Genomic DNA, 24,334 nt, shown 5'->3' on the forward strand with positions numbered 1-24,334 from the left:
CTCGTGTGCAATATTAGAAACCTTTTCCAGAACTACAGATTTTTTATGGAATTTCAGCGTAAGAAAAGTAGATGGAGAACTCAGAAAAGTGGGCTACCGCAAGGCAGCGTGCTCGCACTGCTATTATTCAACATCTGTACCAACGATCAACCTATCCCTGAAGGAACTCGAAGCTTTATTTATGCTAATGACTGCGCTATCACTACTCAGGCTGACTGTTTTGAAACTGTAGAAGATACGCTGTCAAGATCCTTGGAAGAATTCACTGTTTACTATCATGGGAATTACTTGAAACCTAATCCTGCTAAGACTCAGATCTGTGCTTTCCACCTGAAAAATAAACACGCAAATAGATCCTTAAATATATCCTGGGGAGGCATCATACTCGAACATAATCCTACTCCCAAACATCTTGGAGTAACTCTGGATCGCACGCTAACATATAAAAAGCATTGCCTAAACACCAAACAGAAAGTGGCCGCCAGAAATAACACAGTGCAAAAATTGACATGTACATCATGGGGTGCTAATCCATGCACTGTGCACTCAACTGCGCTTGTTCTATGTTATTCCATTGCTGAATATGCATGTTTGGTATGGTACAAGTCCAGTCATGCCAGGAACGTAGATGTGTCTCTAAATGAGTCTTGCCAGATTATCATGGGTTGCTTAAGACCTACTCCTGTGGACAAACTCCACTGCCTTGCTGGCATAGCTCCTCCTGACATCAGATGTGAGGAAGCTGCAAGGTATGAGAAAAGTAAGGCCACAATGAAGGAAGCCCATCTACTATATGGTTGGCAGCCCACACATCCTAGGCTGAAACCAAGAAAGAGTTTCTTGACAACTACTGAGGCTCTCATTGAGAATCCACGAACGACAAGGATCTCACAATGGCGGGAGAAATGTTGATATTTGGGAGAATGGACAGCTCCAAAGGAAGAACTTCTCCCTGGACATTCGGAGAAGTGGTCAATATGGAGGTCTCTCAATAGATTACGATCAAACACAATGAGATGCAAGACCAATCTGCGGACTTGGGGTTTCTCTGTGGACTCAGCTCTTTGCCAGTGTGGCGTTGAGCAGACTAACAGCCATTTCCTTCAGTGTTCCTCATAACCAACTACCTGCACCATGCAAGACCTTATGAGAGCTACACCAAATGCACTTGAAGCGTCCAATTTTTGGTCTTCTTTTGTGTAAAATTATTAGTTATTTTAGATATTTTTATTAAAATTATTAGTTATTTTATATATTTCTGTACTTATGACACAATAAATAAATAAATCACTTGGAGGATCACAACCGAACTTCAGCCAGAATGCACGTTCACAGTAACTACAGATTCGGTCTTTGCAAACTGCAAAACACAAAATGCTTTCTGTTCACTAGTCACCATCCTCACTACTACCGCTGTCTAGCAGATTGCGGCAGAAACATTGCACTCTGCCCATGCACACTGGTGCCAAACACAACTGTTTGAGTTGCTATTTAATTTGACGTATCATTTATAAGTTTAATGTAATAAATATTATAAAGTGTTAAAACCATGATATTCCAGAACCACTATCTAATAAAAAAGGAACCTTTTCATTAAAAATCATCACTTCAATTATAGGCTGTCCTGTAGTTTTTTCTCTAAATTCAGAATCAGGTTCATCAAACAAATCTTGCACCACATCACATCTATTGAAACCTACGCTGTCTGAGGAAATTACATGCATATCCACTGAGTCCTCTTCCTCTTTAATTGTGGCAGCTTTCATTAGTCTGCCCACTACTGACAACTCGAAGCACTTCTCCAAATATTTCCCTTCTTTAATAATATCACCAGATTCTGCAACCCTTCCCATGGTGTTGTCAGAATTTTCAAAATTACCCCCCTGCTCTCTCCTCTTCTGTTTCTTCTTCCTCACTATTCAAAACTACTCCATTTAATCTATACAAAACTTCCTCTGCCCTATTATACTCTTCCTCCGGTACCTCCAGAACCATTTCCTCTATTATTGTGCTAATTCCACAATTCACTGTAAGCCCCTCAACTGCTTTGCAGTGCTCATTCACCCTCACATCCTGTTCTGAATCGCTACTTTCTACTAATTGTTCCTCATTAACATGGTTCCTGTAAACACTGTTTTTACTGAAACTTCCTGGCAGATTAAAACTGTGTGCCCGACCGAGACTCGAAGGTACTGGCAGAAGTAAAGCTGTGAGTACCGGGCGTGAGTCGTGCTTCGGTAGCTCAGTTGGTAGAGCACTTGCCCGCGTAAGGCAAAGGTCCCGAGTTCGAGTCTCGGTCGGGCACACAGTTTTAATCTGCCAGGAAGTTTCATATCAGCGCACACTCCACTGCAGAGTGAAAATCTAATTCTGGAAACTGTTTTTACTTTTTCTCTCGCAAAATTCCACTACATTTCCCTGCAAAACACAATTTTTTAGTGTCTCTCTCCTCTGCAATATTTATCACAACCACATCACCCACAAGAAGTTCAGCTGGTGTTTTTCTAACAAAAGGTTTTGATAGCAGGTTTAAATTACACTGCTTTAGTCTGCACACATTAGCGCCATTACAGACTGCCATTAGTTTTCCTCCTCTCCTGGTCATTGCTCCTGGCATTCTTTCAACTGGCAGCCTTCGCCCCTCCGCCCCGTCAGGTGCTTGCTTTGTCTCTGTATTAATTGGATCTTTTAACTCTTATTCTCTTTACATTTACTTCAGCTCTGTTTTCACTTTGCCTAACGTGAGTCCTATAATCCCTTCTTGCACCTTTCTCCTCTTTTAAAATATTTTCTACTATCTCCAGATTATGAATAAATTTGGCGATATCATCCCTAGGTGCCAAAATTATTTTATTCTGCCAGTATAAGGGCAACTTATTCTTTATTCCCATAATAATCTGTCCTGTTTCCACTTTTGAGTTCAAATACGATAAAGTTGTTCCCCATTTTTGCACAAATCTTTTAATACTTTCTTTCTTTGGATCATATTTTTCCCCTGACCAAAATTTGTTCAAAATTTCCATCTGCTTTCATTTGCCCCAATATTCCTTGAAAAAGGCCTCCTTAAACTCCTCTAATTTGTCATATTTATCTGATACCCAATTTCCCCAAATTCTAGCTTCCCCATTCAAATTTGATTTAATGAAACCAATTTTCTGTTTGTCTTCCAAGACTTGGGCAAGAGGTCCTCATAATCACTCCAAAATTCCTTTGGATGTACATTTTTACTCAGATTAAACTGTAAAAATTGCCGGTGAGTCACATACACAATTTCGGATGATTCTACTACACCATTAGATATTACACTACCACTACTGTTATTAACACTTTGCTCTACTCTGGTTAGTCTACCTTCATGGTTACACTGTTGTTTATCTACATCTGTACTAAACTGATTGATGTTACTTTCCAGGTTAGTAATTTTAGTAGCCACTTGCACTCCAAATTTCACACAGACATCTTTTCCTTCCTTAATTTGATTTTGCATTACAGTGTGATTATCCTCACATTGTTTTCCCACATTATTGACTTGTTCCTGCATTTTATCTAACTCTGAATTTACTTGTTCTTTTAACTAATTGTTGTCATCAGCAAAGCGCTTAATTTGAGATGTCAATTCACTTTTTACTGTTACAACAGCATGATTACATTCTTGTTTTACCTAACCAATCTCACCACTTATACTATCACTAAATAAAGTCATACCATTTTTCCATTAATCTCTTAATTTTGAAATTTTATTTTCCATTCTGCATTCCATTTTTACTGACAAGTTAGTAAACCCTTTGGAACCCACTCATTCTAGTGTTCATCTCAGCACCCAATCCATTATCTTCAAAAAATGTTCTGCTCATTATCTGTCCCATAATAAACATAGTCTGAATCTGGCAAACCACTATCATTTGCTTGTGATACATCAAAACTAAATTCACCAGTCACTGAATCATCTTCATATTTTACTCTATCTAAATCCACCCCCACTCTCTCGTTTACTATCTCAGGGTTATTATTTTCCGACATCTTCACTAGTTTCTTTGCACACACACACACACACACACACACACACACACACACACCAAATGAAGTAGAGTACTACTTAGCTTTTCTCTGTCGTCATCAGCATGGAGAGATGTTACAGCAGGTCCATTCATCAAGCTCTGCCCCCACAGGTGTAATTTCTGGGTCCACACTCTGGCCACTGCTGCCAACTGCTGCAGACTCCCGGCTGCTGTTGCTCCTTGCCACATGATGTTCAGCTGTTCCCGACGTTGTGAGCCGCTTTCTACACCGGTCATTCTCACCGCTATATTCTCCACTTTGCTACTGCTGTCCTATTAAAGTTCCTTTATGCGCGTGTGGGTCTTTCATTTATCGGATTAGTTACACTGCTGCTTTTGAAGCTCATATACGCTTGAACTTATCATTTCCCAGACACTCATTTTCATTGAACAGTTCACATACCTCTAGGCTGCGTAACTCAAGTTGCAAATCAGTTCCTGCAAGTTAATTTTCACAAATTTTGGACAGTAGGAGAATGCAGTTTATTTGCAGTAAACATTTGAAAATTCTATTAACATCTTCTTATTCATAAGGAAGCACAAGAAAATGGCTATCATATCCATATCTAATGATGCAAATCCTTTATCATTCCAAGTTCACTGTTTATCCAACATATTTCACACATAAAAGCAGATAGGATTCCTGCATGTCCGCCCCAATGAATTTTTGCGATCTAACAGTCATTGACCCACCACTATTAGCGAGTCTAACTTTTGGTCATTTCAATGTCAAAAGTGCTCGCCAAAGTATTCCATCACGAACACAGAATATGCCACAAGGAAGTGTCTATACGACCAAAAGATCACATGTTTATAAAACTTCAACTAATTAGTTCCGAAACATCACACTTTCCTAAAAATGTTTGTAACTTAAACCGCTTTAGTCACGACACATTCTATCTGAAATGATCGCACTAGCTCTTCATTTTACATACTATTTTCGCTGAGACATCTAGCATGGTGTTACTCAGAAGCAGGTTAGTGAGTGACTCTCTCGATGCTCCTCTCCTCTCTGCCTATCTATCTATCCGCATGTGGGAACCGCTTAATTCTGATTGAATATTGATCTGAATGACCAATCAGAATGGTCCTTCCAGACCATTCTCGCGGCAAAACTTGCTTTAGCCAACCACTAATCTGATAGTCCTTGACGTCATTACAATTTCAATTTCTAATATATTGTTTAATAAAATAGAACGAAATGCAAAATATTCTTTAAAGTAATATAGAAACTTTTTCCACTTCAGACTTTTATTCTGGCTGCTCTCTTACAAAAGCAAGCACACATCGACATATGTCATCAGCATTGTGGTTGCAAAACAATTTTCCCACAGTTCAATTTTATAAGGTTTTACATAATATGATGTTAAGTTATAACATATGTCCTGCATACACTCTCTCATTCATTTCCATGTATTCACACCCAAAAATAATAAGCAAATAATAATTTTGAATGATTTTTATACTACAAAACGTAGAGTAACTAGAGTTTTGAAAATAAAGTTCCAATTACAGTATGTGATTTTATATACACTCCTGGAAATTGAAATAAGAACACCGTGAATTCATTGTCCCAGGAAGGGGAAACTTTATTGACACATTTCTGGGGTCAGATACATCACATGATCACACTGACAGAACCACAGGCACATAGACACAGGCAACAGAGCATGCACAATGTCGGCACTAGTACGGTGTATATCCACCTTTCGCAGCAATGCAGGCTGCTATTCTCCCATGGAGACGATCGTAGAGATGCTGGATGTAGTCCTGTGGAACGGCTTGCCATGCCATTTCCACCTGGCACCTCAGTTGGACCAGCGTTCGTGCTGGACGTGCAGACCGCGTGAGACGACGCTTCATCCAGTCCCAAACATGCTCAATGGGGGACAGATCCGGAGATCTTGCTGGCCAGGGCAGTTGACTTACACCTTCTAGAGCACGTTGGGTGGCACGGGATACATGCGGACGTGCATTGTCCTGTTGGAACAGCAAGTTCCCTTGCTGGTCTAGGAATGGTAGAACGATGGGTTCGATGACGGTTTGGATGTACTGTGCACTATTCAGTGTCCCCTCGACGATCACCAGTGGTGTACGGCCAGTGTAGGAGATCGCTCCCCACACCATGATGCCGGGTGTTGGCCCTGTGTGCCTCGGTCGTATGCAGTCCTGATTGTGGCGCTCACCTGCACGGCGCCAAACACGCATACGACCATCATTGGCACCAAGGCAGAAGGGACTCTCATCGCTGAAGACGACACGTCTCCATTCGTCCCTCCATTCACGCCTGTCGCGACACCACTGGAGGCGGGCTGCACGATGTTGGGGCGTGAGCGGAAGACGGCCTAACGGTGTGCGGGACCGTAGCCCAGCTTCATGGAGACGGTTGCGAATGGTCCTCGCCGATACCCCAGGAGCAACAGTGTCCCTAATTTGCTGGGAAGTGGCGGTGCGGTCCCCTACGGCACTGTGTAGGATCCTACGGTCTTGGCGTGCATCCGTGCGTCGCTGCGGTCCGGTCCCAGGTCGACGGGCACGTGCACCTTCCGCCGACCACTGGCGACAACATCGATGTACTGTGGAGACCTCACGCCCCACGTGTAGAGCAATTCGGCGGTACGTCCACCCGGCCTCCCGCATGCCCACTATACGCCCTTGCTCAAAGTCCGTCAACTGCACATACGGTTCACGTCCACGCTGTCGCGGCATGCTACCAGTGTTAAAGACTGCGATGGAGCTCCGTATGCCACGGCAAACTGGCTGACACTGACGGCGGCAGTGCACAAATGCTGCGCAGCTAGCGCCATTCGACGGCCAACACCACGGTTCCTGGTGTGTCCGCTGTGCCGTGCGTGTGATCATTGCTTGTACAGCCCTCTCGCAGTGTCCGGAGCAAGTATGGTGGGTCTGACACACCGGTGTCAATGTGTTCTTTTTTCCATTTCCAGGAGTGTACTTTGAGCTTTGTTATGACTTCAGATGATATGACTTTAGATGATAATAAAAGACATTTGGTTATTGTTCCTGACTGAGTTTTGAAACATAAGTGTCAGTTTTAGGATATTTAAGTAATTTTCTCTGTCTCCATAACTATAATAGATAAAAAATATGAAATTTGGACATGATCCCTTCCTTAGTAACAAAAGATTGTGTACAAAATCAGATGATAATTACTATGGTTTATTTAGATTCGTAGGGGGTATGAATTTGCATATCAACTGAATGTTATTTGAGATCATTCTCACAGCTGGAAACATCAGCTGAACTGTGAGTCAGAGCGAAGAAAAAACATAGCCATCCTGAAGCCACTGTGCTATATGGCTGCATGCCTTATTGCATCGAATGTTATTTCATAATAACTCGCTATGTTACAAACTGCACGTGACCCACACCATTACAGTGCCTCCACCAACTTGAACAGTCCCCTACTGACATGCAGGGTTCATGGATTTATGAAGCTGTTTCCATACTCATCCACTCGATACAATTTGAAACCGGACTCGTCCGACCAGGCAACATGCTTCCAGTCATCGAAAGTCCAATCTTGGTGTTGATAGGACCAACCAAGGCATAAAACATTGTGTGATGTAGTCATCAAAGGTACATGAGTGGGCCTTCGGCTCCAAAAGCCCATATCGATGATGTTGTGTTGAATGGTTCGCACGCTGACACTTGTTGATGGCCTAGCACTGGAATCTGCAGTAATTTGTGGAAGGTTTGCACTTCAGCCACATTGAACAATTTTCTTCATTCATCGTTGGACCCATTCCTGCAGGATCTTTTTCTGGCCGCAGCAACGTCAGAGATTTGATGTTTTACCAGATTCCTGATATTCACAGTACACTCGTGAAATGGTTGTACAGGAAAATCCCCACTTCATCGCTACCTCAGAGATGCTGAGTCCCGTTGTTTATGCATCAACTACAACACCACGTTCAAACTCACTTACATCTTGATAACCTGCCATTGTGGCAACAGTAACCAATCTAACAACTGCGCCAGACACTTGTTGTCTTATATAGGTGTTGCCGACCACAACACCTTATTCTGTGTGTTTACATATCTCTGTATTTGAATACGCATGCCTATACCAGTTTCTTTGGCACTTCAGTGTATGTTACCGTGCATTTAATTGTGAAGAGTGTGTTAAAGGAGTTTTGCATGACGTCTTTTGTCCCAGTGAGGGAATCTGTAGTGTAACATAGGTTATTCGTGGAAATGACTTGTGTTCTAATAAGGATGCTCACACTGGTGAAATATGGTTACATCTCTTATAAATATTTTATGTAGTGTGGAACACTGTGCATGCACCAGTCCTTGACCTGTGCAGGTGGTGCATATGTGGTGACATACACAATAGGGGCAGGATGCAGTGTAGTGAGCATCGTAGGACTTGCTGGACATGGACATTTATGCCTTGGTGATGCCCCTTGGAGGTGTCATGAACACCTCAGAGAAAATGGACATAATACAATATAAACACTCATTACAAATGAAAATTGTAAAGCTTAGGTCTTAAGTTCTGTGTGGTTCAGCATAACTCTTTCCGTTTTAGCTACAACTACAGCAGTCATCACAGAGAGAATTTTAAACTCCCAACAAACCATTTAAAACTATGCTTCCTAACACCAGTGTATGTTGATTTGAAATCTTATGTTAAAATAAAATCCTTAACATGGAGCTTAGCTCACTGAAAAGATAACTCTATACTCCTCTGGTGGAAAAGTGATACTATTCTATAGAAGAATTCATTGAAGACAGTTTCACAGTCTGAGCAAGGTAATCATACATTTTAATGTTTATATTCTGGCAACTGTAGTATTTGCATTGCAGTATCTCATAAATGTATATAAAACAATGTAAACTTTTGTATTTCCTTTAAAAATGTTACTTATTGTATATCTTGGCATGTCTCCTTTACACCAAATCAAAGGATCTGAAAATTGTGTGTTGCAAGATGATTAAATACCATTTCACATTTCCCATCTCCACTTTATTGGCCACTCTGATGCTTTTAGATAATTGAGACTACCATTATCTTCCATTTACCATGACCAGGCTGTTTATATGAATCATTTTTGTTTGTGTTTAAGCCGATGTTGACATTCTGACCACATTTAACACGTACGTCCAACATTTGCAGCCACTGCACCTTCGTCAGTGTCATATTTTCTGCTCTCACTGCTTCTCACTCAAACCCAATGTATCATTTGTAGGTATGAAAACTGAGTATGTTTGTTATGAGTTAGTCTCAACTTTAAATTTTAGTTTGCATACTGATAAATCTTATATTCATCAATGTGAAGCTTTCTTCATTCTTAATTGAATGGTTATTGTGATTTCACATAGCTGTTTTCTTTTCAAAAATTTTTACCTACCTTTAGCCGACTTCACATAAATCACTGTTCTCAGTATTCACTACAGAATAAAGCTATATGGTTGACTGTTAGGTAAGGTTTCATAATTACTGCCTTGCGTAATGTACATTCAATTTCTCATATTTCTAAAGTGCAAAACCACCTCTGACAGCCCTCTTAAACCTGTTTCAAATAAAAGATTTCAGTTAAATTTTCTGTACAAATAAGACCCAGCTTGGCAGTGAAACTTAACCCCATCATGTAACAAAACATGAAGTTAACTACCAATGTAATTCTACTCTGGATAATTACTTGTACATCTAATTGGAGAACATGAACTTATAGAGGAAATTAAGTGACACAGTACTAATGAAAAGTGCGACAGGGCAATGACATATGACTCAATTCTTGACTTCTGCCCACAACTAATTTTTAATCTGTAAAACATAGAAGCTTTTGGTATCATACTTCTTTAGAATGAATGAACCTGTACCAGAAGCCATGTAGTGTAAAAAAATGTTGCTATTACTGAACTCACTTTTTGTAAACAAACCATTTAACTATTGATTCATTGTGTTACATGCTAGACTAATTAATACCATTATTGCCGAATTTTGTAGAACCAATGTTTTTTGTCATGTAAACACTGTTATACTCCTAGTCTTTCCGTAGTTCCAAATACAATGAAACATATGACATAACTCAAAACAATGTCAAGTACAGAACAAATGTCGGTAAAATGATAAAGGAATTATATGTGTAACAAAAATGTGATTGTTAAAAGCAGTTAAAATCTAAAATTTGAAGCTGAGAGAAAGTAAATTACTTAATTATAATTTTTTTCAAGTACTTCATAATGCATTTCAATAACTCTAATAATTTTTTGTGATCATAATTAAGTTAAAATATTACTGTCATAATAGATGTTGTTGTTGTTGTTGTTGTCTTCAGTCCTGAGACTGGTTTGATGCAGCTCTCCATGCTACTCTATCCTGTGCAAGCTTCTTCATCTCCCAGTACCTACAGCAACCTACATCCTTCTGAATCTGTTTAGTGCATTCATCTCTTGGCCTCCCTCTACGATTTTTACCCTCCACGCTTACCTCCAATACTAAACTGGTGATCCCTTGATGCCTCGGAACATGTCCTACCAACCAATCCCTTCTTCTAGTCAAGTTGTGCCACAAACTTCTCTTCTCCCCAATCCTATTCAATACCTCCTCATTAGTTATATGAGCTACCCATCTAATCTTCAACATTCTTCTGTAGCACCACATTTCAAAAGCTTCTATTCTCTTCTTGTCCAAACTAGTTATCGTCCATGTTTCACTTCCACACATGGCTATGCTCCATACAAATACTTTCAGAAACGTCTTCCTGACACTTAAATCTATACTCGATGTTAACAAATTTCTCTTCTTCAGAAACGCTTTCCTTGCCATTGCCAGTCTACATTTTATATCCTCTCTACTTCGACCATCCCCAAATAGCAAAACTCCTTTACTACTTTAAGTGTCTCATTTCCTAGTCTAATTCTCTCAACATCACCCTACTTAATTCGACTACATTCCATTATCCTCATTTTGGTTTTGTTGATGTTCATCTTATACCCTCCTTTCACGACACTGTCCATTCCATTCAACTGCTCTTCTAAGTCCTTTGCTGTCTCTGACAGAACCTCAAAGTTTTTATTTCTTCTCCATGGATTTTAATACCTACTCCGAAATTTTCTTTTGTTTCCTTTACTGCTTGCTCAATATACAGATTGAATAACATCGGGGAGAGGCTACAACCTTGTCTCACTCCCTTCCCAACCACTGTTTCCCTTTCATGTCCCTCGACTCTTATAACTGCCATCTGGTTTCTGTCCAAATTGTAAATAGCCTTTTGCTCCCTGTATTTTACCCCTGCCACCTTCAGAAATTGAAAGAGAGTATTCCAGTCAACATTGTCAAAAGCTTTCTCCAAGTCTACAAATGCTATAAACATAGGTTTGCCTTTCCTTAATCTAGCTTCTAAGTCATAGGGTCAGCATTGCTTCATGTGTTCCAATATTTCTACGGAATACAAACTAATCTTCCTCGAGGTCGGCTTCTACCAGTTTTTCCATTCGTCTGTAAGGAATTCGTGTCCGTATTTTGCAGCCGTGACTTATTAAGCTGATTGTTCGGTAATTTTCACATCTGTCAGCACCTGCTTTCTTTGGGATTGGAATTATTATATTCTTCTTGAAGTCTGAGGGTATTTCGCCTGTCTCATACATCTTGCTCACCAGATGGTAGTTTTGTCAGGACTGGCTCTCCCAAGGCCGTCAGTAGTTCTAATGGAATGTTGTCTATTCCCGGGGGCTTGTTTCGACTAAGGTCTTTCAGTGCTCTGTCAAACTCTTCACGCAGTATCGTATCTCCCATTTCATCTTGATCTACATCCTCTTCCATTTCCATAATATTGTCCTCAAGTACGTCGCCCTTGTATAGACCCTCTATATACTCCTTCCACCTTTCTGCTTTCCCTTCTTTGCTTAGAACTGGGTTTCCATCTGAGCTCTTGATATTCATACAAGTGGTTGTCTTTTCTCCAAAGGTCTCTTTAATTTTCCTGTAGGCAGTATCTATCTTACCCCTAGTGAGATAAGCCTCTACAACTTTACATTTGTCCTCTAGCCATCCCTGCTTAGCCATTTTGCACTTCCTGTCAATCTCATTTTTGAGACGTTTGTACTCCTTTTTGCCTGCTTCATTTACTGCATTTTTATATTTTCTCCTTTCATCAATTAAATTCAATATTTCTTCTGTTACCCAAGGATTTCTACTAGCCCTCGTCTTTTTACCTACTTGATCCTCTGCTGCCTTCACTACTTCATCTCTCAAAGCTACCCATTCTTCTTCTACTGTATTTCTTTCCCCCATTCCTGTCAATTGTTCCCTTATGCTCTCCCTGAAACTCTGTACAACCTCTGAATTAGTCAGTTTATCCAGGTCCCATCTCCTTAAATTCCCACCTTTTTGCAGTTTCTTCAGTTTTAATCTACAGTTCATAACCAATAGATTGTGGTCAGAGTCCACATCTGCCCCTGGAAATGTCTTACAATTTAAAACCTGGTTCCTAAATCTCTGTCTTACCATTATATAATCTATCTGATACCTTTTAGTATCTCTAGGCTTCTTCCATGTATACAACCTTCTTTCATGATTCTTGAACCAAGTGTTAGCTATGATTAAGTTGTGCTCTGTGCAAAATTCTACCAGGAGGCTTCCTCTTTCATTTCTTAGCCCCAATCCATATTCACCTACTATGTTTCCTTCTCTCCCTTTTCCTACTACCGAATTCCAGTCTACATCTACATCTACATCCATACTCCGCAAGCCACCTGACGTTGTGTGGCAGAGGGTACCTTGAGTACCTTTATCGGTTCTCCCTTCTATTCCAGTCTCGTATTGTTCGTGGAAAGAAGGATTGTCGGTATGCCTCTGTGTGGGCTCTAATTTCTCTGATTTTATCCTCATGGTCTCTTCGCGAGATATACGTAGGAGGGAGCAATATACTGCTTGACTCCTCGGTGAAGGTATGTTCCTGAAACTTCAACAAAAGCCCGTACCGAGCTACTGAGTGTCTCTCCTGCAGAGTCTTCCACTGGAGTTTATCTATCATCTCTGTAACGCTTTCGCAATTACTAAATGATCCTGTAACAAAGCGCGCTGCTCTCCGTTGGATCTTCTCTATCTCTTCTATCAACCCTATCTGGTACGGATCCCACACTGCTGAGCAGTATTCAAGCAGTGGTGCTCTGAAAGTAGGTCAAATATTTCCATTTTGATGCATTTCTGATCTTGTCTTAAGAGTTGCTGCACTAATCTTGCAGATAATTTTCTCGTATCCAATTCCACTGTTAAAATGTGATATGCCTGGGCAGATAATATCCCTGCAGCTTCAGAAATTTCTCGTAGTTTCAGTTGGCAATCCTTAATGACCATTTAATACATTTTTACTGTAATTTCTGGCACTGTGACACATATTAGTTGACTACGATGTGGATCATCATCTCAGCTGTCTTGGCAACCAAATTTAAACTTGGTTGTCTATTTGGCAACAGCTGATTGCAACGGAGCAGAGCTGCTAGTGTGTTCCGAAAAGCAATATGAATCATACAATGCTACTGAATTTTGTCCATTGATGATTAACATTGGCAGTGCTGGAGATGCAATTTTCATGTTGAGTTGTAAGGTAATCTGAAATTGTTTCTGGTTGCTCTTGCTAAACAGAAAGATCATCCTACCTTCCTTTGTATTCCTATTTACAGCAGTATTCAGTGACTCTCTAAAGGTCTTATGATTGCCGACTCCCTCTTCGGAGTCGAAAAGTCTGGATGTGTCTGTCACCAGGAGACCTAAGATGCTATTCTCATGAGTCTGTCCTGATTAACTGCTGAATGTAATTTTCATGTAAGACATCGCTATCCCTACCACCTGCTCAAACCATTTGTCTCCCATTCTATAGCTGGCAAGTCAAAATCTCCACCTAAAGCTATAATATTACCAGCAAATTTATGTGAAATATTCTCAAAGTTTCCTGCCATCTGATCCACCACTGCTACTGCTGCTAAGGCAGGGGTCAATACAAAAGTAAACTATTGTTATGTTTGATCCACCTTTAATACTTATCATATAAATTATTTCACATTCCACACCTGTACTAATCTCACTTGATATTACTATATTTTTTAAAGCTATAAACATGCCTCCATCACCAGCAGTTCACCTATCTTTGCAATATACATCCCAGGTGAGTTTAGAATTTCATTGGTATTAATAAAGTTTTCGTCCAGCTTTTTGCTCCTATTATCGGGGCATTGTTACCATTTATACGTGAGATTAGTTCTGGGATCTTTCCATTGATGTTCCTGCCTTCAACTAATACTATATTAACATTTTCTTTCTCTGATCTGCTGTGATGAATGTTACCCTGTCTGAACTCAGAACGTATCTTTTCAGGCCTGCGGAGGGATTTCTCTTTTCTAATAAACCCGCATTGTGCAAGCCACATGTACTCCACTACCCTAGGTTTTAGGGGTCCTAAATTTCTCAGTCCAATAGCAGAGGTTCAGAAATCAGCAAGCAAGACTGTCTCAGAATCGTCTCAACGTATGATTTAAACCTTCCACTCAGCACCAAACTGCCATCAGTTCCGGAAACTATGATACAAAACTGTAGCTCTGCTTCCACCCCATATGCCAAGCTAGCTGTCCCCACCAAATCAGTCAACTGCCTGTACGATTTGAGGATGGCAGCATCTGAACTCAGGCACAGGTATCACTTGTGCTGCCTTGAAACACAATTTACAGCAAAGTGCACCCAGTGCATTCAACTGCTGCTGGAAGATCCTCTCCATATCTCTGGCAAGACCCCAACATGTAAACAGAATACACATGGCAGTCTTTCCCAACTTGCACACTATTTATCTAGGGGGTTCAATCACCTGTTTAACATTGGAGCTCCCAATAACAAGAAATCTCACCCTCTGCACTTGTCTGGACATATCAAGAAGATTGGCCTCTGCCCCAACAGGCAAGGCATCCGATGCTGGCTCAGACATACTTTATGGGCAATACCTGACACCTACTTTTGAGGCATAAGGGGACAGCCGTGCAACTGGTAGCCACTTCCACCTGGAGATTTGCAACCCTGCCATTGGTTCCCAATCCCAGTCAGGTATAAGTTGATCGATCGGTAACACAATTTTGAAGGTGCAAGGGTATCAGGAATTGCAGAGGTGCCAAAGCTTTAGTCTCAGGTACCCAAATGCCATTGCAGCCCTGGGCAGCAGCCTGAAGCCTGTCAACTGTGGCCTACACAGCTTCCATATGTTTACAGACAGTGGCCAATTCTACATCTGCACACAACAGGTGCAGTCCCTATCCATCTTTAATCAGTTTTTGTCTATGCAACAAGTAATGTAACACAAATATGAAAAAGGCACTGGGTGCAGTCTAAATTTTACTGGACACTACCTCTGGTTTCTATTACACTAAAAAAGTTGACTCGCACAAAGATAATGAACTAGAATTTGAGCAAAAATCTTGGAATAAGTTATCAAACATGACCACATACTGAAATACACAGTTATAATTCACATCTTCACAGAAGTAAGTGAAAACAAAAACTAAACTAAATTATTGTGTTGCAGCACAGACTGCTAGTGTTCCAGGCACATTTGTCTGGCAACCTGGCAGATGCCACACTATGAGAGCACTCTGTCCAATGGTCACAAGATTCTAACTGATCAGGTGACTGTAGCACTTATTTTGAGCAGTATTTGTGATAATGATTCAAAGCTAATTTGATGTCATATGTTGTACATAGTAACACTAAGTTGTTACCTGTAGGATAATCAAAGTGTGAAATTGTTTTGCAATAATCATGTATCTCTTCCAGCACTGCTATTATTACTGAAGTGGTTACTTATTAAGTACAACTGTGATATAATTTTTGCAGGAATTTATAATGCTTTGCAGATGATGTATGTAATTTTCTTTGATACTTGCTCATAATTCTTTATACCATAAATGCTACCCACAGTTAACATAATGCGTGTAACTAGTGCATACATTAAGTAATCATCTATTTAAACTAGGATTGCACTAATCAAAAATACAAGATTTATTTTCTTCTATCTAGTACTTGAGTATATTGATAAGTAAATATATAATGTTAAGTGCAAAAACTGATTTTAAAACCAATTTTGTATTTACTAGTGTGAAGCTCTCGTGAGATTCACTGTTTACATTTTATACTGTTTATGATATGTGAGAACTCATCAACTCGTACAATTTTGTACCAAAAAATGAGGAGACTAAATGAACCTGGAGGCTATCAAGAGCTTGAGTGAAGTAGGTGATGACGGGTGAATGATCAAGAGCAAAGAGACAAGAGACAAAAAAGATGATTGGAAAAAATAATTAATGATATTTTTTAAGTTCGCATCATATGTATTATACACAACACAAATTTGAGAAGACAACTCATACAGTGGAAGAATCTCATCTACGCAATAAATTCTGGTGTGTGTGTGTGTGTGTGTGTGTAAAATGTACAGACTGAGACGAACTAATTGTAGAATACAATAAACCCTTTCAGTAAACAAGTTGATGCACCTTGTACTTTGTTCATAAATGATTTTGCAATTTTTACCTTCTTCACATTGTAACTACTGATTCATTATGTTATATGTAAGCATAATTAAAATCATTATCATCAGATTTCGTAGACCCAGTGTTTGTCTGTCACATAAACACTGATATATTCTTAGTCTTTTCATATTCCACATAGAGTTAAAGATACAACATGACTCAATACAATGCACTTTCAGACTCAAATGTTAGTAAAATTATAGGTAAAGTAATTGTGTACTTAGTTAAAATCTGATAATATGACTGTTAAAAACACTCACAACTGAAATTTGGAGCTGAAAGAATGTAAATTACTTAATTCTAGCAACAAAATCCATATATTTCTTGAAGTAGTCCGTGGTGCATTCAGTAACTCGGTAACCATTTTCTGTAATTATAGTTAAAATACTCCTGCAAACAATGGGTGAACTGATCCTGACTGTTAAAAATTTACTTATACTTGGGTGGCTGTGCCTGCCGAACCAGGTAAGTTCATTTTAGCAAATGCTGAAGGCATGGGATCATGCCAAAGTTGACTTTTTTTTTTACTGAAAATTCTGTCAGAAAAGTTTAAGAGTATGAAGATATATCTGACGTGTACATGTTTCAATCTGATATACCAACAATATCAAATAATACGAGTCAGCACTACATCATCACTGCATCAAGCAGGGGTTCATCTGGTCATCTTCAACAACTGGACTTACGATACAGGTAATTCAAACAATGCTGTAAATAACTTAGTACTAAAGGAGTCCATTCAAAAAAAAAACACACACACACACACACACACACACACACACGTTAGCTGGACACACAATGCACTGTCAAAGGACTCCTTCTGAATGCTACCAAAGTTTTCATTCTCTTTTTATGTGTGCCTGTTGATGACTCAGTGTTTCTGCTGGTCAGTGGGCGGTCTCCTTTACTCCTAAATTATTTACAATATTCAGAAAGTACTGTTTCCTTTTCAAGCTGCAATATACTATCACAAGTCACACTCCATAGTTTTGCAGAGGCACATGCACATATTTTATCTGAATTAAGAGTAAAAGGATGTTAAAATTGAAATCTACAGTAGAAAAAAATTATATCGCTCACAGAAGAATTTTATTAGTACATTAAACTAAAATACAATAAATGAAACAGCCAAGATTGTGCTTGTATTAATACAAATTCTGCAGAAAAAGTTAACAATTTATCAAGACAAAACTAGCACACAAAACTGTGTATAATGCATACCACCAGGTGGATTCTCACAAATAACTTACTTTATGTGACTTCTAGGATGAAATACTTTTGGATATGAATACTGTTTTTGCCCGCAAACAAAATTTTGTGTTTTATTTGTATCTTCAACTTGCTTTGGAAGCAAACATTAAAATACACTTTTCTCAATTGCTGACTAGTTTTTATTTGTTATAGAGACCAAAAATAGAGTGCAACACAGCACAATACTCATGAGCACATTAATAACACTATTTTTTTATTTTAATTTGGTAAACTTCTACAATTCATGTGCTCAATGCTATGTGAGTAAAACAATGCAACAGGAAGAGATTTTTGCAATACTTTTTTCTACAACTATGCAATGTGTCTGGTGGATTTATCAAAGTCTGCCTCTTCAGTTCACTTGTGTAAGTGAGCATTGACTGTGCCTTGGAGAAAATAGTTATGAAGCCTAGTCTACTTCACGCACAGTAACATTTTCATTGCATAATTAATGGAAGTACATGAGCTTTCATAAAAAACAATAATCCTTGACAGAAACTCTTTTTAATTAATGCTGAACAGTATTCAAATTTTAGACACCTTATGAATAATATGCATATGTTTCTTGATTAAATATCAGTAAATATTTTTTTCATTCAAGTGATATTTTAAAGAAAAAAGTCATAATTGTTAACAAGACAAGAAACTTCAGATAATACAGAATGATTATATATATGGAACAGTGTAAAGAACTTAAATAACATTTATATTCACCAAAACTGCTGCACCGATTTTAAATAAAACAATATATGTCCATCTGCTATCAACTTCTGTCCACTACTGGAATGGGGCATAAATTTCATATTTACTCTACTAACATTGTAACCTTACTAACTTCAGAAATTTATTTTTCTGTAGTGTTGATAACACTGTATTTTGGACAGTGAACTTAAAAATGTTATCAACTTCTGAAATTTTAGGAGCTTAAGAAGGTTAACAAAAGATCATTATGGTTAATGAACAAAGATATTTACATAAAGGTAATCAGTACAAATACTAGCTGCTTATACAAGAAAAAGTGATATCATTCAGTCAACAACACCGAAGGACAATCATTATGAAGACAATACATTAAGTTTTAAGTTTTCTCCTAGTCTTCCCTATTACTTGGCTCACAAGTTACACAATATTTTCTTATATTTATTCAATCTACATGATTATTTCACAATTGTCATGTAAACTCCAGTCATAGTAAAAAACCCAACATAAATGTTGGACTGTAAGAGAATGAGCTGAGCAAACTCTAGAGAACTACAATAAAATACTCAAGAATAAGCACCAAAAATAATACAGAAGTGCCTTCTGAATGAAGTTTGGTTGCCCCTTTAGTGAACCGAACACCTACAAAACAAATGTAGAAACTAGAATTTCATTGGTGTGTATACTATTATTAACAAGGAAATTAATCAAACTGCAATCATTTTTAAGGAAAAGAAAACATTGTAAATGTTTATTCTGAACATCTGACACAATTACATATGGATGAAAGAAAACCATACCAAGTCTTGCTAGTCATCCATGTGCAACAAGACTCTGACAAGAGAAAGGAATACTCAATGCTCTAGCCATATTTTAATATGCTAGTGACCAACAGTTACATTCTGTTCACACATAAGACACTTATATTGCTAATACCTAATATATACAAAATAGCAAAACAAAATTCCTTGTTATTAGCTATGGAATGGTATTCTAGCAGCAGGTTGCCCACCAGAGATAAACATTTCAACTGATTTTTTGACCTGTATTGGCCATTGGCCAATGATTCAAATTACTTTGTGCAACATATCACTGCAAATCATTATTACACTTACTTCTTACAGAAGGACAGCCGTAAAAAGGGAACTGATAGTGAAATCACTGATATATATAATGTTTAGGTATAAGTAAGCAATCTGCATGACAGTATTTTGCACGATGTGGTAAGTGCGCAGAAGAAATGAGACACCATCATCCAAAATGGTATACACACCTGGTTGCATACCAAGCACAAGGAGCTGGAATGCAAAAATTAACTATGCCACCAGGTTAATTATTCCCAGCAATTATTTCATTGGCAGTCATGTAATTCATTGTTTGTGGGAGCATACATGAGTAATAAACCTGCTGCAAGTATACCTACATACAAACATGTATCAGAGATAAAAATTTAACATCTAACTTGGGAACTGAATACCACTTCTTGTGGCAATAACACAATCAAAATCTGCCACTACTGTTTTGACATATTACTGCTTCTTCAGGAAACAAAACTCGTTCAAGTAAACATCAATGGACACAAATCAGTTCCCACAGTTTTTAAAAATGAAGAAAGGATTTTTTAAGCAAAGGATGTCAGTATCATGCTACACATTAAACCACTCTCTGCAGTTAAGTAAACGCAAACAACATTGGTAGTAAGACAGTCATGAGCAGTGTGGGGATTTGCCAATGGGGCTGCACCGCCATGCCGCTCCCCGCATGTCCCTGCCCGCCGGCGCCCAACTGGGCACTGCTGCCACCATCCTTGGACCTGGGTGACCAAATTTGTGGGGTCACGCACGCATCATCACAGCTCTTTTCTGGAATAACAATGGATGGGGGTGATGGAAGGGGTATGGAGGAGTCATAAAACAAACGAAAAAATGAGGACAGGAATAGTCTTGAAGGAAATTTTGTAATAACCTAACATACACGGCGCTGACTCATGGTAGCAAATCTTAGTGTCAAATATTCCTTTCGAAACTGCATTTCCCTTGCACACTTTCATCAAAATACAATGTGCAGCACCTTTACAATGTCAATAAAGAGTTTGTTGTGATCGCTACATGCAGGAACTTCCGCTGTGTACTCGTGTACGATTTGTTGCATTTTATATGATGATGCTTCACAGTTTTAAGCATACACTACTGAAACAGTCAAGTAGTATGGAAACTGGAATAATACCTGTTTCATTATTAAAATCTATGCACATGCTGTAACAGTCAACTGCAGAAACATCAATCTGATAGTAAGGAATTCAATAAACTTCTTTTAATTAATTGATTATCCTACAGCTCTGTTAAATACTTATATAGTCCAATCAGATGCTGAACAGTAAGCAGTTCTTTGAGACATATCTTCTCAAACAAATCTGGAAGAATAAAACCTTCATTACATATGTTTCTTAGGGACTATATAACTTAAAACAAAACTTGTGCCTGAGAATTTATCTTTTCTTGTTGCAAGTAAACAGCAAAATGATGCAGATAAATGCTCTGGTACTAGCATTTTCTACAACTACAATTCTGATACCAGTATATTTTTATTTAGGTTCCACTCATGAAGAGCTACGCAGTACCTTATGTAACTGAACATGGAAACTAAAATCCTCAACACATACGACATATTACAAGTTTATATTAGGAACCACAAACTAAACAACAGCACATGAAAAATTAATACAAAGGAATTGGTGGAAAAATTAAAGCATTTCTACAAAATTTATTAGGAGTAAAAACAAATACAAAATGTTCACGAATAATACAGAGAATAATTACAAAATTAACGTAAAGAACTCCACAGTAGATGCATCTTCCTCACAGCCTAAGAATTGAAGAACAAAAGAAAATAATATGGGGCGAGCGAGGAGGAGAAGGAAGGAAAGAGGAAAGAGGGAGGGAGGGAGGGAGGGAGGGAGGGAGAGAGAGAGAGAGAGAGAGAGAGAGAGAGAGAGAGAATGAATGCTGTGCTGGCATATATCAACTGGCCTCGGATTGTACATATTGCAAGTCATGTATCAAAACCCTGTCGCATTATTCTCAATATCACGACCTCTGCTTCCTATCTTCACTTATTTTTCAGTTTTTACTTAGGAGAGAACATTCCTTTTGAAATATCCAGTTAGACAAACTTTCTGTATTCCGACCATAACGCTGATCACTGTAAATTACATTTATCTCTGTGATCAATGCATTTATTCTTCAGCTTATATGATTTTAGGAATGAGAAACTATCGTGACAAGCCTTTCTTCTTCAGTTCTACTGGTGCAATACAAAACAAGACAGATGGCTTATTTCACATAAGTCTTCAACAAAATAACTTACTTGAATATTAACTAATAAATAAATCTTGAGCCTAACATTTGATACTGATGTGGCATAATATAGCAGCATTTAAAAGTTGTTCTGTTGCTATCACATACAAAATTTATTTTCGTAACTCAGAAAATTTTTGCAACGAGTCACGCCAGCCATCAAAGATTTCTGTGTTACTATGTTGAAAACGGCAAACAACAGAAAAAAAACTTGAAATTAACATGGCAATATTCTTACGAAAATTACTGCCATTTAGTGATACTTAAAAAATATATAGCATTGTTTACAGACATATAAATTAAATGACAGGTAACAAAGCTTCCAAGCTACTAAAACGTTCACTACTGAATTTTCAAAAGAAAAAAATCAGATCTTCACAGATTTTTAAAAATTTACTACAACACAACATAATTATGGATGATGGTCAGATGCAAACAGTGCAACTAATGCAGACTTATATTAACGGGAGGACAATTAAAGATTACAATGGCTCCGTTTTTGGCACTTGCTGCCAATATTAACTTTGAGTCCTGTTTCAACACTGATCTTTCCACTATCACATTATCTGGGAAGTGACACATAATGAAGAACCAAAACTTCTGTAAATAAAATGCAAAGCTAAAAGCAATCACATATTTTAACAACAAACATTCCCCATAACTTTACGGTTTTCAAAATCAGAAACTGAATGAAATACAATGGTGCCCATCACACACAAATTATGAATAACCATAGTTTTTTGGTATTATGAACATGCAACAGCGCAATGTTACGTTGTCAAGATCACACGGAAAACTTATGTAAACACCAACATACAACAACTGCAACCACACTATAACCTGCTGTTAGAAATGTAACACATAAAGCACTTTCGGTGAATAACTGACTTATCATACGCTTACACTGTGAGTAGAACCGTCTATATGAAATCTCCAAAAAAGAACAGTAGGTCATACTGAAAGAAAAGAGCACACCATTACAGTACTTTCTTTAGACAGGAGTCAGTTGTGTGCTTATGAAATTTTGTCTTTAATTTAGTTAAGCAAAACACAGTATTACGATTTATTACTCTGAAAGTTATTTATTCAAATAAACTCCAAAACAGTGGCCTATCATGAGAATAATGAACACACATTTCCAACACCAGTAAACAAGAGATGTGCATCAAGTGCAGATAAATGTCACTAGCTACTAATTCCACTTCATGAGAAATTGCACTTTTGGAAAATTTTTATCAAAATAGGAATATTAACTTTCCAGGCTTAGCAACACTTGCAAACAGGTATTGATCAATGGATGACATTAGATTAACACTTGAAATGAGATAATGAAAGCGGTATTCTTGGGATTAATCCTGTCAACATTGCTTCATCATCAACTGATAGTTTTTGTCTATGGATTTGTACTGAAGTACAACATGTCTTAGAAAAGGAAACACATTTTTACTGTAGTTCCTAACTGGTAAAAACACCAGCAGGGAAGAAAAGAGAGGAAAATGTACCATTATCTACATACATATTAGTTCACATTTCACACCATCCACATTTTTCACAATACAACAGCAATGAAAACTGGCACGCATGAAAGCCATGTTCCCTTTGTCTGACAGCACTGATAACTGCACATGCAATGCTACACACAGCAAGGAAGCAATGTTAAGTGCGGCTTTGTTAGAATGAATTCCAAGTGGAGAACAGCATAGATTCCTACACAACTCTCAGAATAAGACTAGATGATCATATGCGTGTAGTACTCAGTCATCAGCCCTTTTCTGTCGGCTGGAATGTAGGAGCATTTCTGCTATGACCTATGTAGAAATGAAAATGAAATTAATATTGTGGAAACTATAACAAACATGATTATTGCAAATTAAAATACTAAGTACACAAACCAATAAGATCCTATGTTTTGAACAGTAAATTATGTCTAAGAAGTTTATGTTTTTCCTTTTCTAGTCTTTCTTTCCTGTTTTGTTACAAACTACATAAACATTTTTAACACGAAAAACAGGTATTTCACAAACAAATTTTGAACTGAATGAAGGTGCAGCTAATGAACCCCTGTCTCAAATAAGAACACCGAATATTGACTTTCACTAAGCACAGTATACACTAAATTAGCATACAGCTCAACTGTAAAATAGAAATCCAAAGAAGTGTGCAGAAACTGAAACAATTCTCCAATATGCTTTGGAAAAAATTACTGTCTCTATGCAATACAATGACAAATCTATTTATTCCAATTCACAAAAGTTTCTGAAAGTAATCAGAATAAATTTCAAGTAGTACAACAGAATACTGAATCAACATTTTTAATTTAGTCATCTACTAAACACAGTATCCCTACGTGTAAATCTTATTCTTACCAGATAACCTCTGTCTCATTATTGCCTATTATGGAGGGCTAGACCAGTGCTGACACAAAAT

The 24,334-nt window shown here is 38.1% G+C and overlaps 1 protein-coding gene and 1 non-coding gene across 12 annotated transcripts in view; one reads left to right on the forward strand and one right to left on the reverse strand.

The window, feature by feature from the left end:
* The first annotated feature begins 2,230 nt into the window (after positions 1 to 2,230).
* Positions 2,231 to 2,305, forward strand: Trnat-cgu. Its single transcript has one exon. It is a non-coding gene; the product is annotated as a tRNA-Thr (tRNA).
* Positions 2,306 to 17,708: 15,403 nt separating this feature from the next.
* The window catches only part of LOC124803120 (protein-L-isoaspartate(D-aspartate) O-methyltransferase), a 52,638-nt gene continuing 46,012 nt past the window's right edge, over positions 17,709 to 24,334 (reverse strand). For 2 of the 11 annotated variants that reach the window (XM_047264282.1, XM_047264285.1), the window contains exons 7-8: positions 22,811 to 22,863; positions 17,709 to 19,193 (exon numbers count right to left, since the gene is read on the reverse strand). In XM_047264282.1, coding sequence (XP_047120238.1) covers positions 19,096 to 19,193; positions 22,811 to 22,863 — 151 coding nt within the window. In that variant the 3' untranslated portion in view covers positions 17,709 to 19,095. The other 9 variants (XM_047264288.1, XM_047264290.1, XM_047264286.1 and 6 more) reach the window with 7 other exon arrangements.

This window comes from Schistocerca piceifrons, chromosome 6, assembly GCF_021461385.2.
Source record: "Schistocerca piceifrons isolate TAMUIC-IGC-003096 chromosome 6, iqSchPice1.1, whole genome shotgun sequence".
NCBI classification, from domain to species: domain Eukaryota; kingdom Metazoa; phylum Arthropoda; class Insecta; order Orthoptera; family Acrididae; genus Schistocerca; species Schistocerca piceifrons.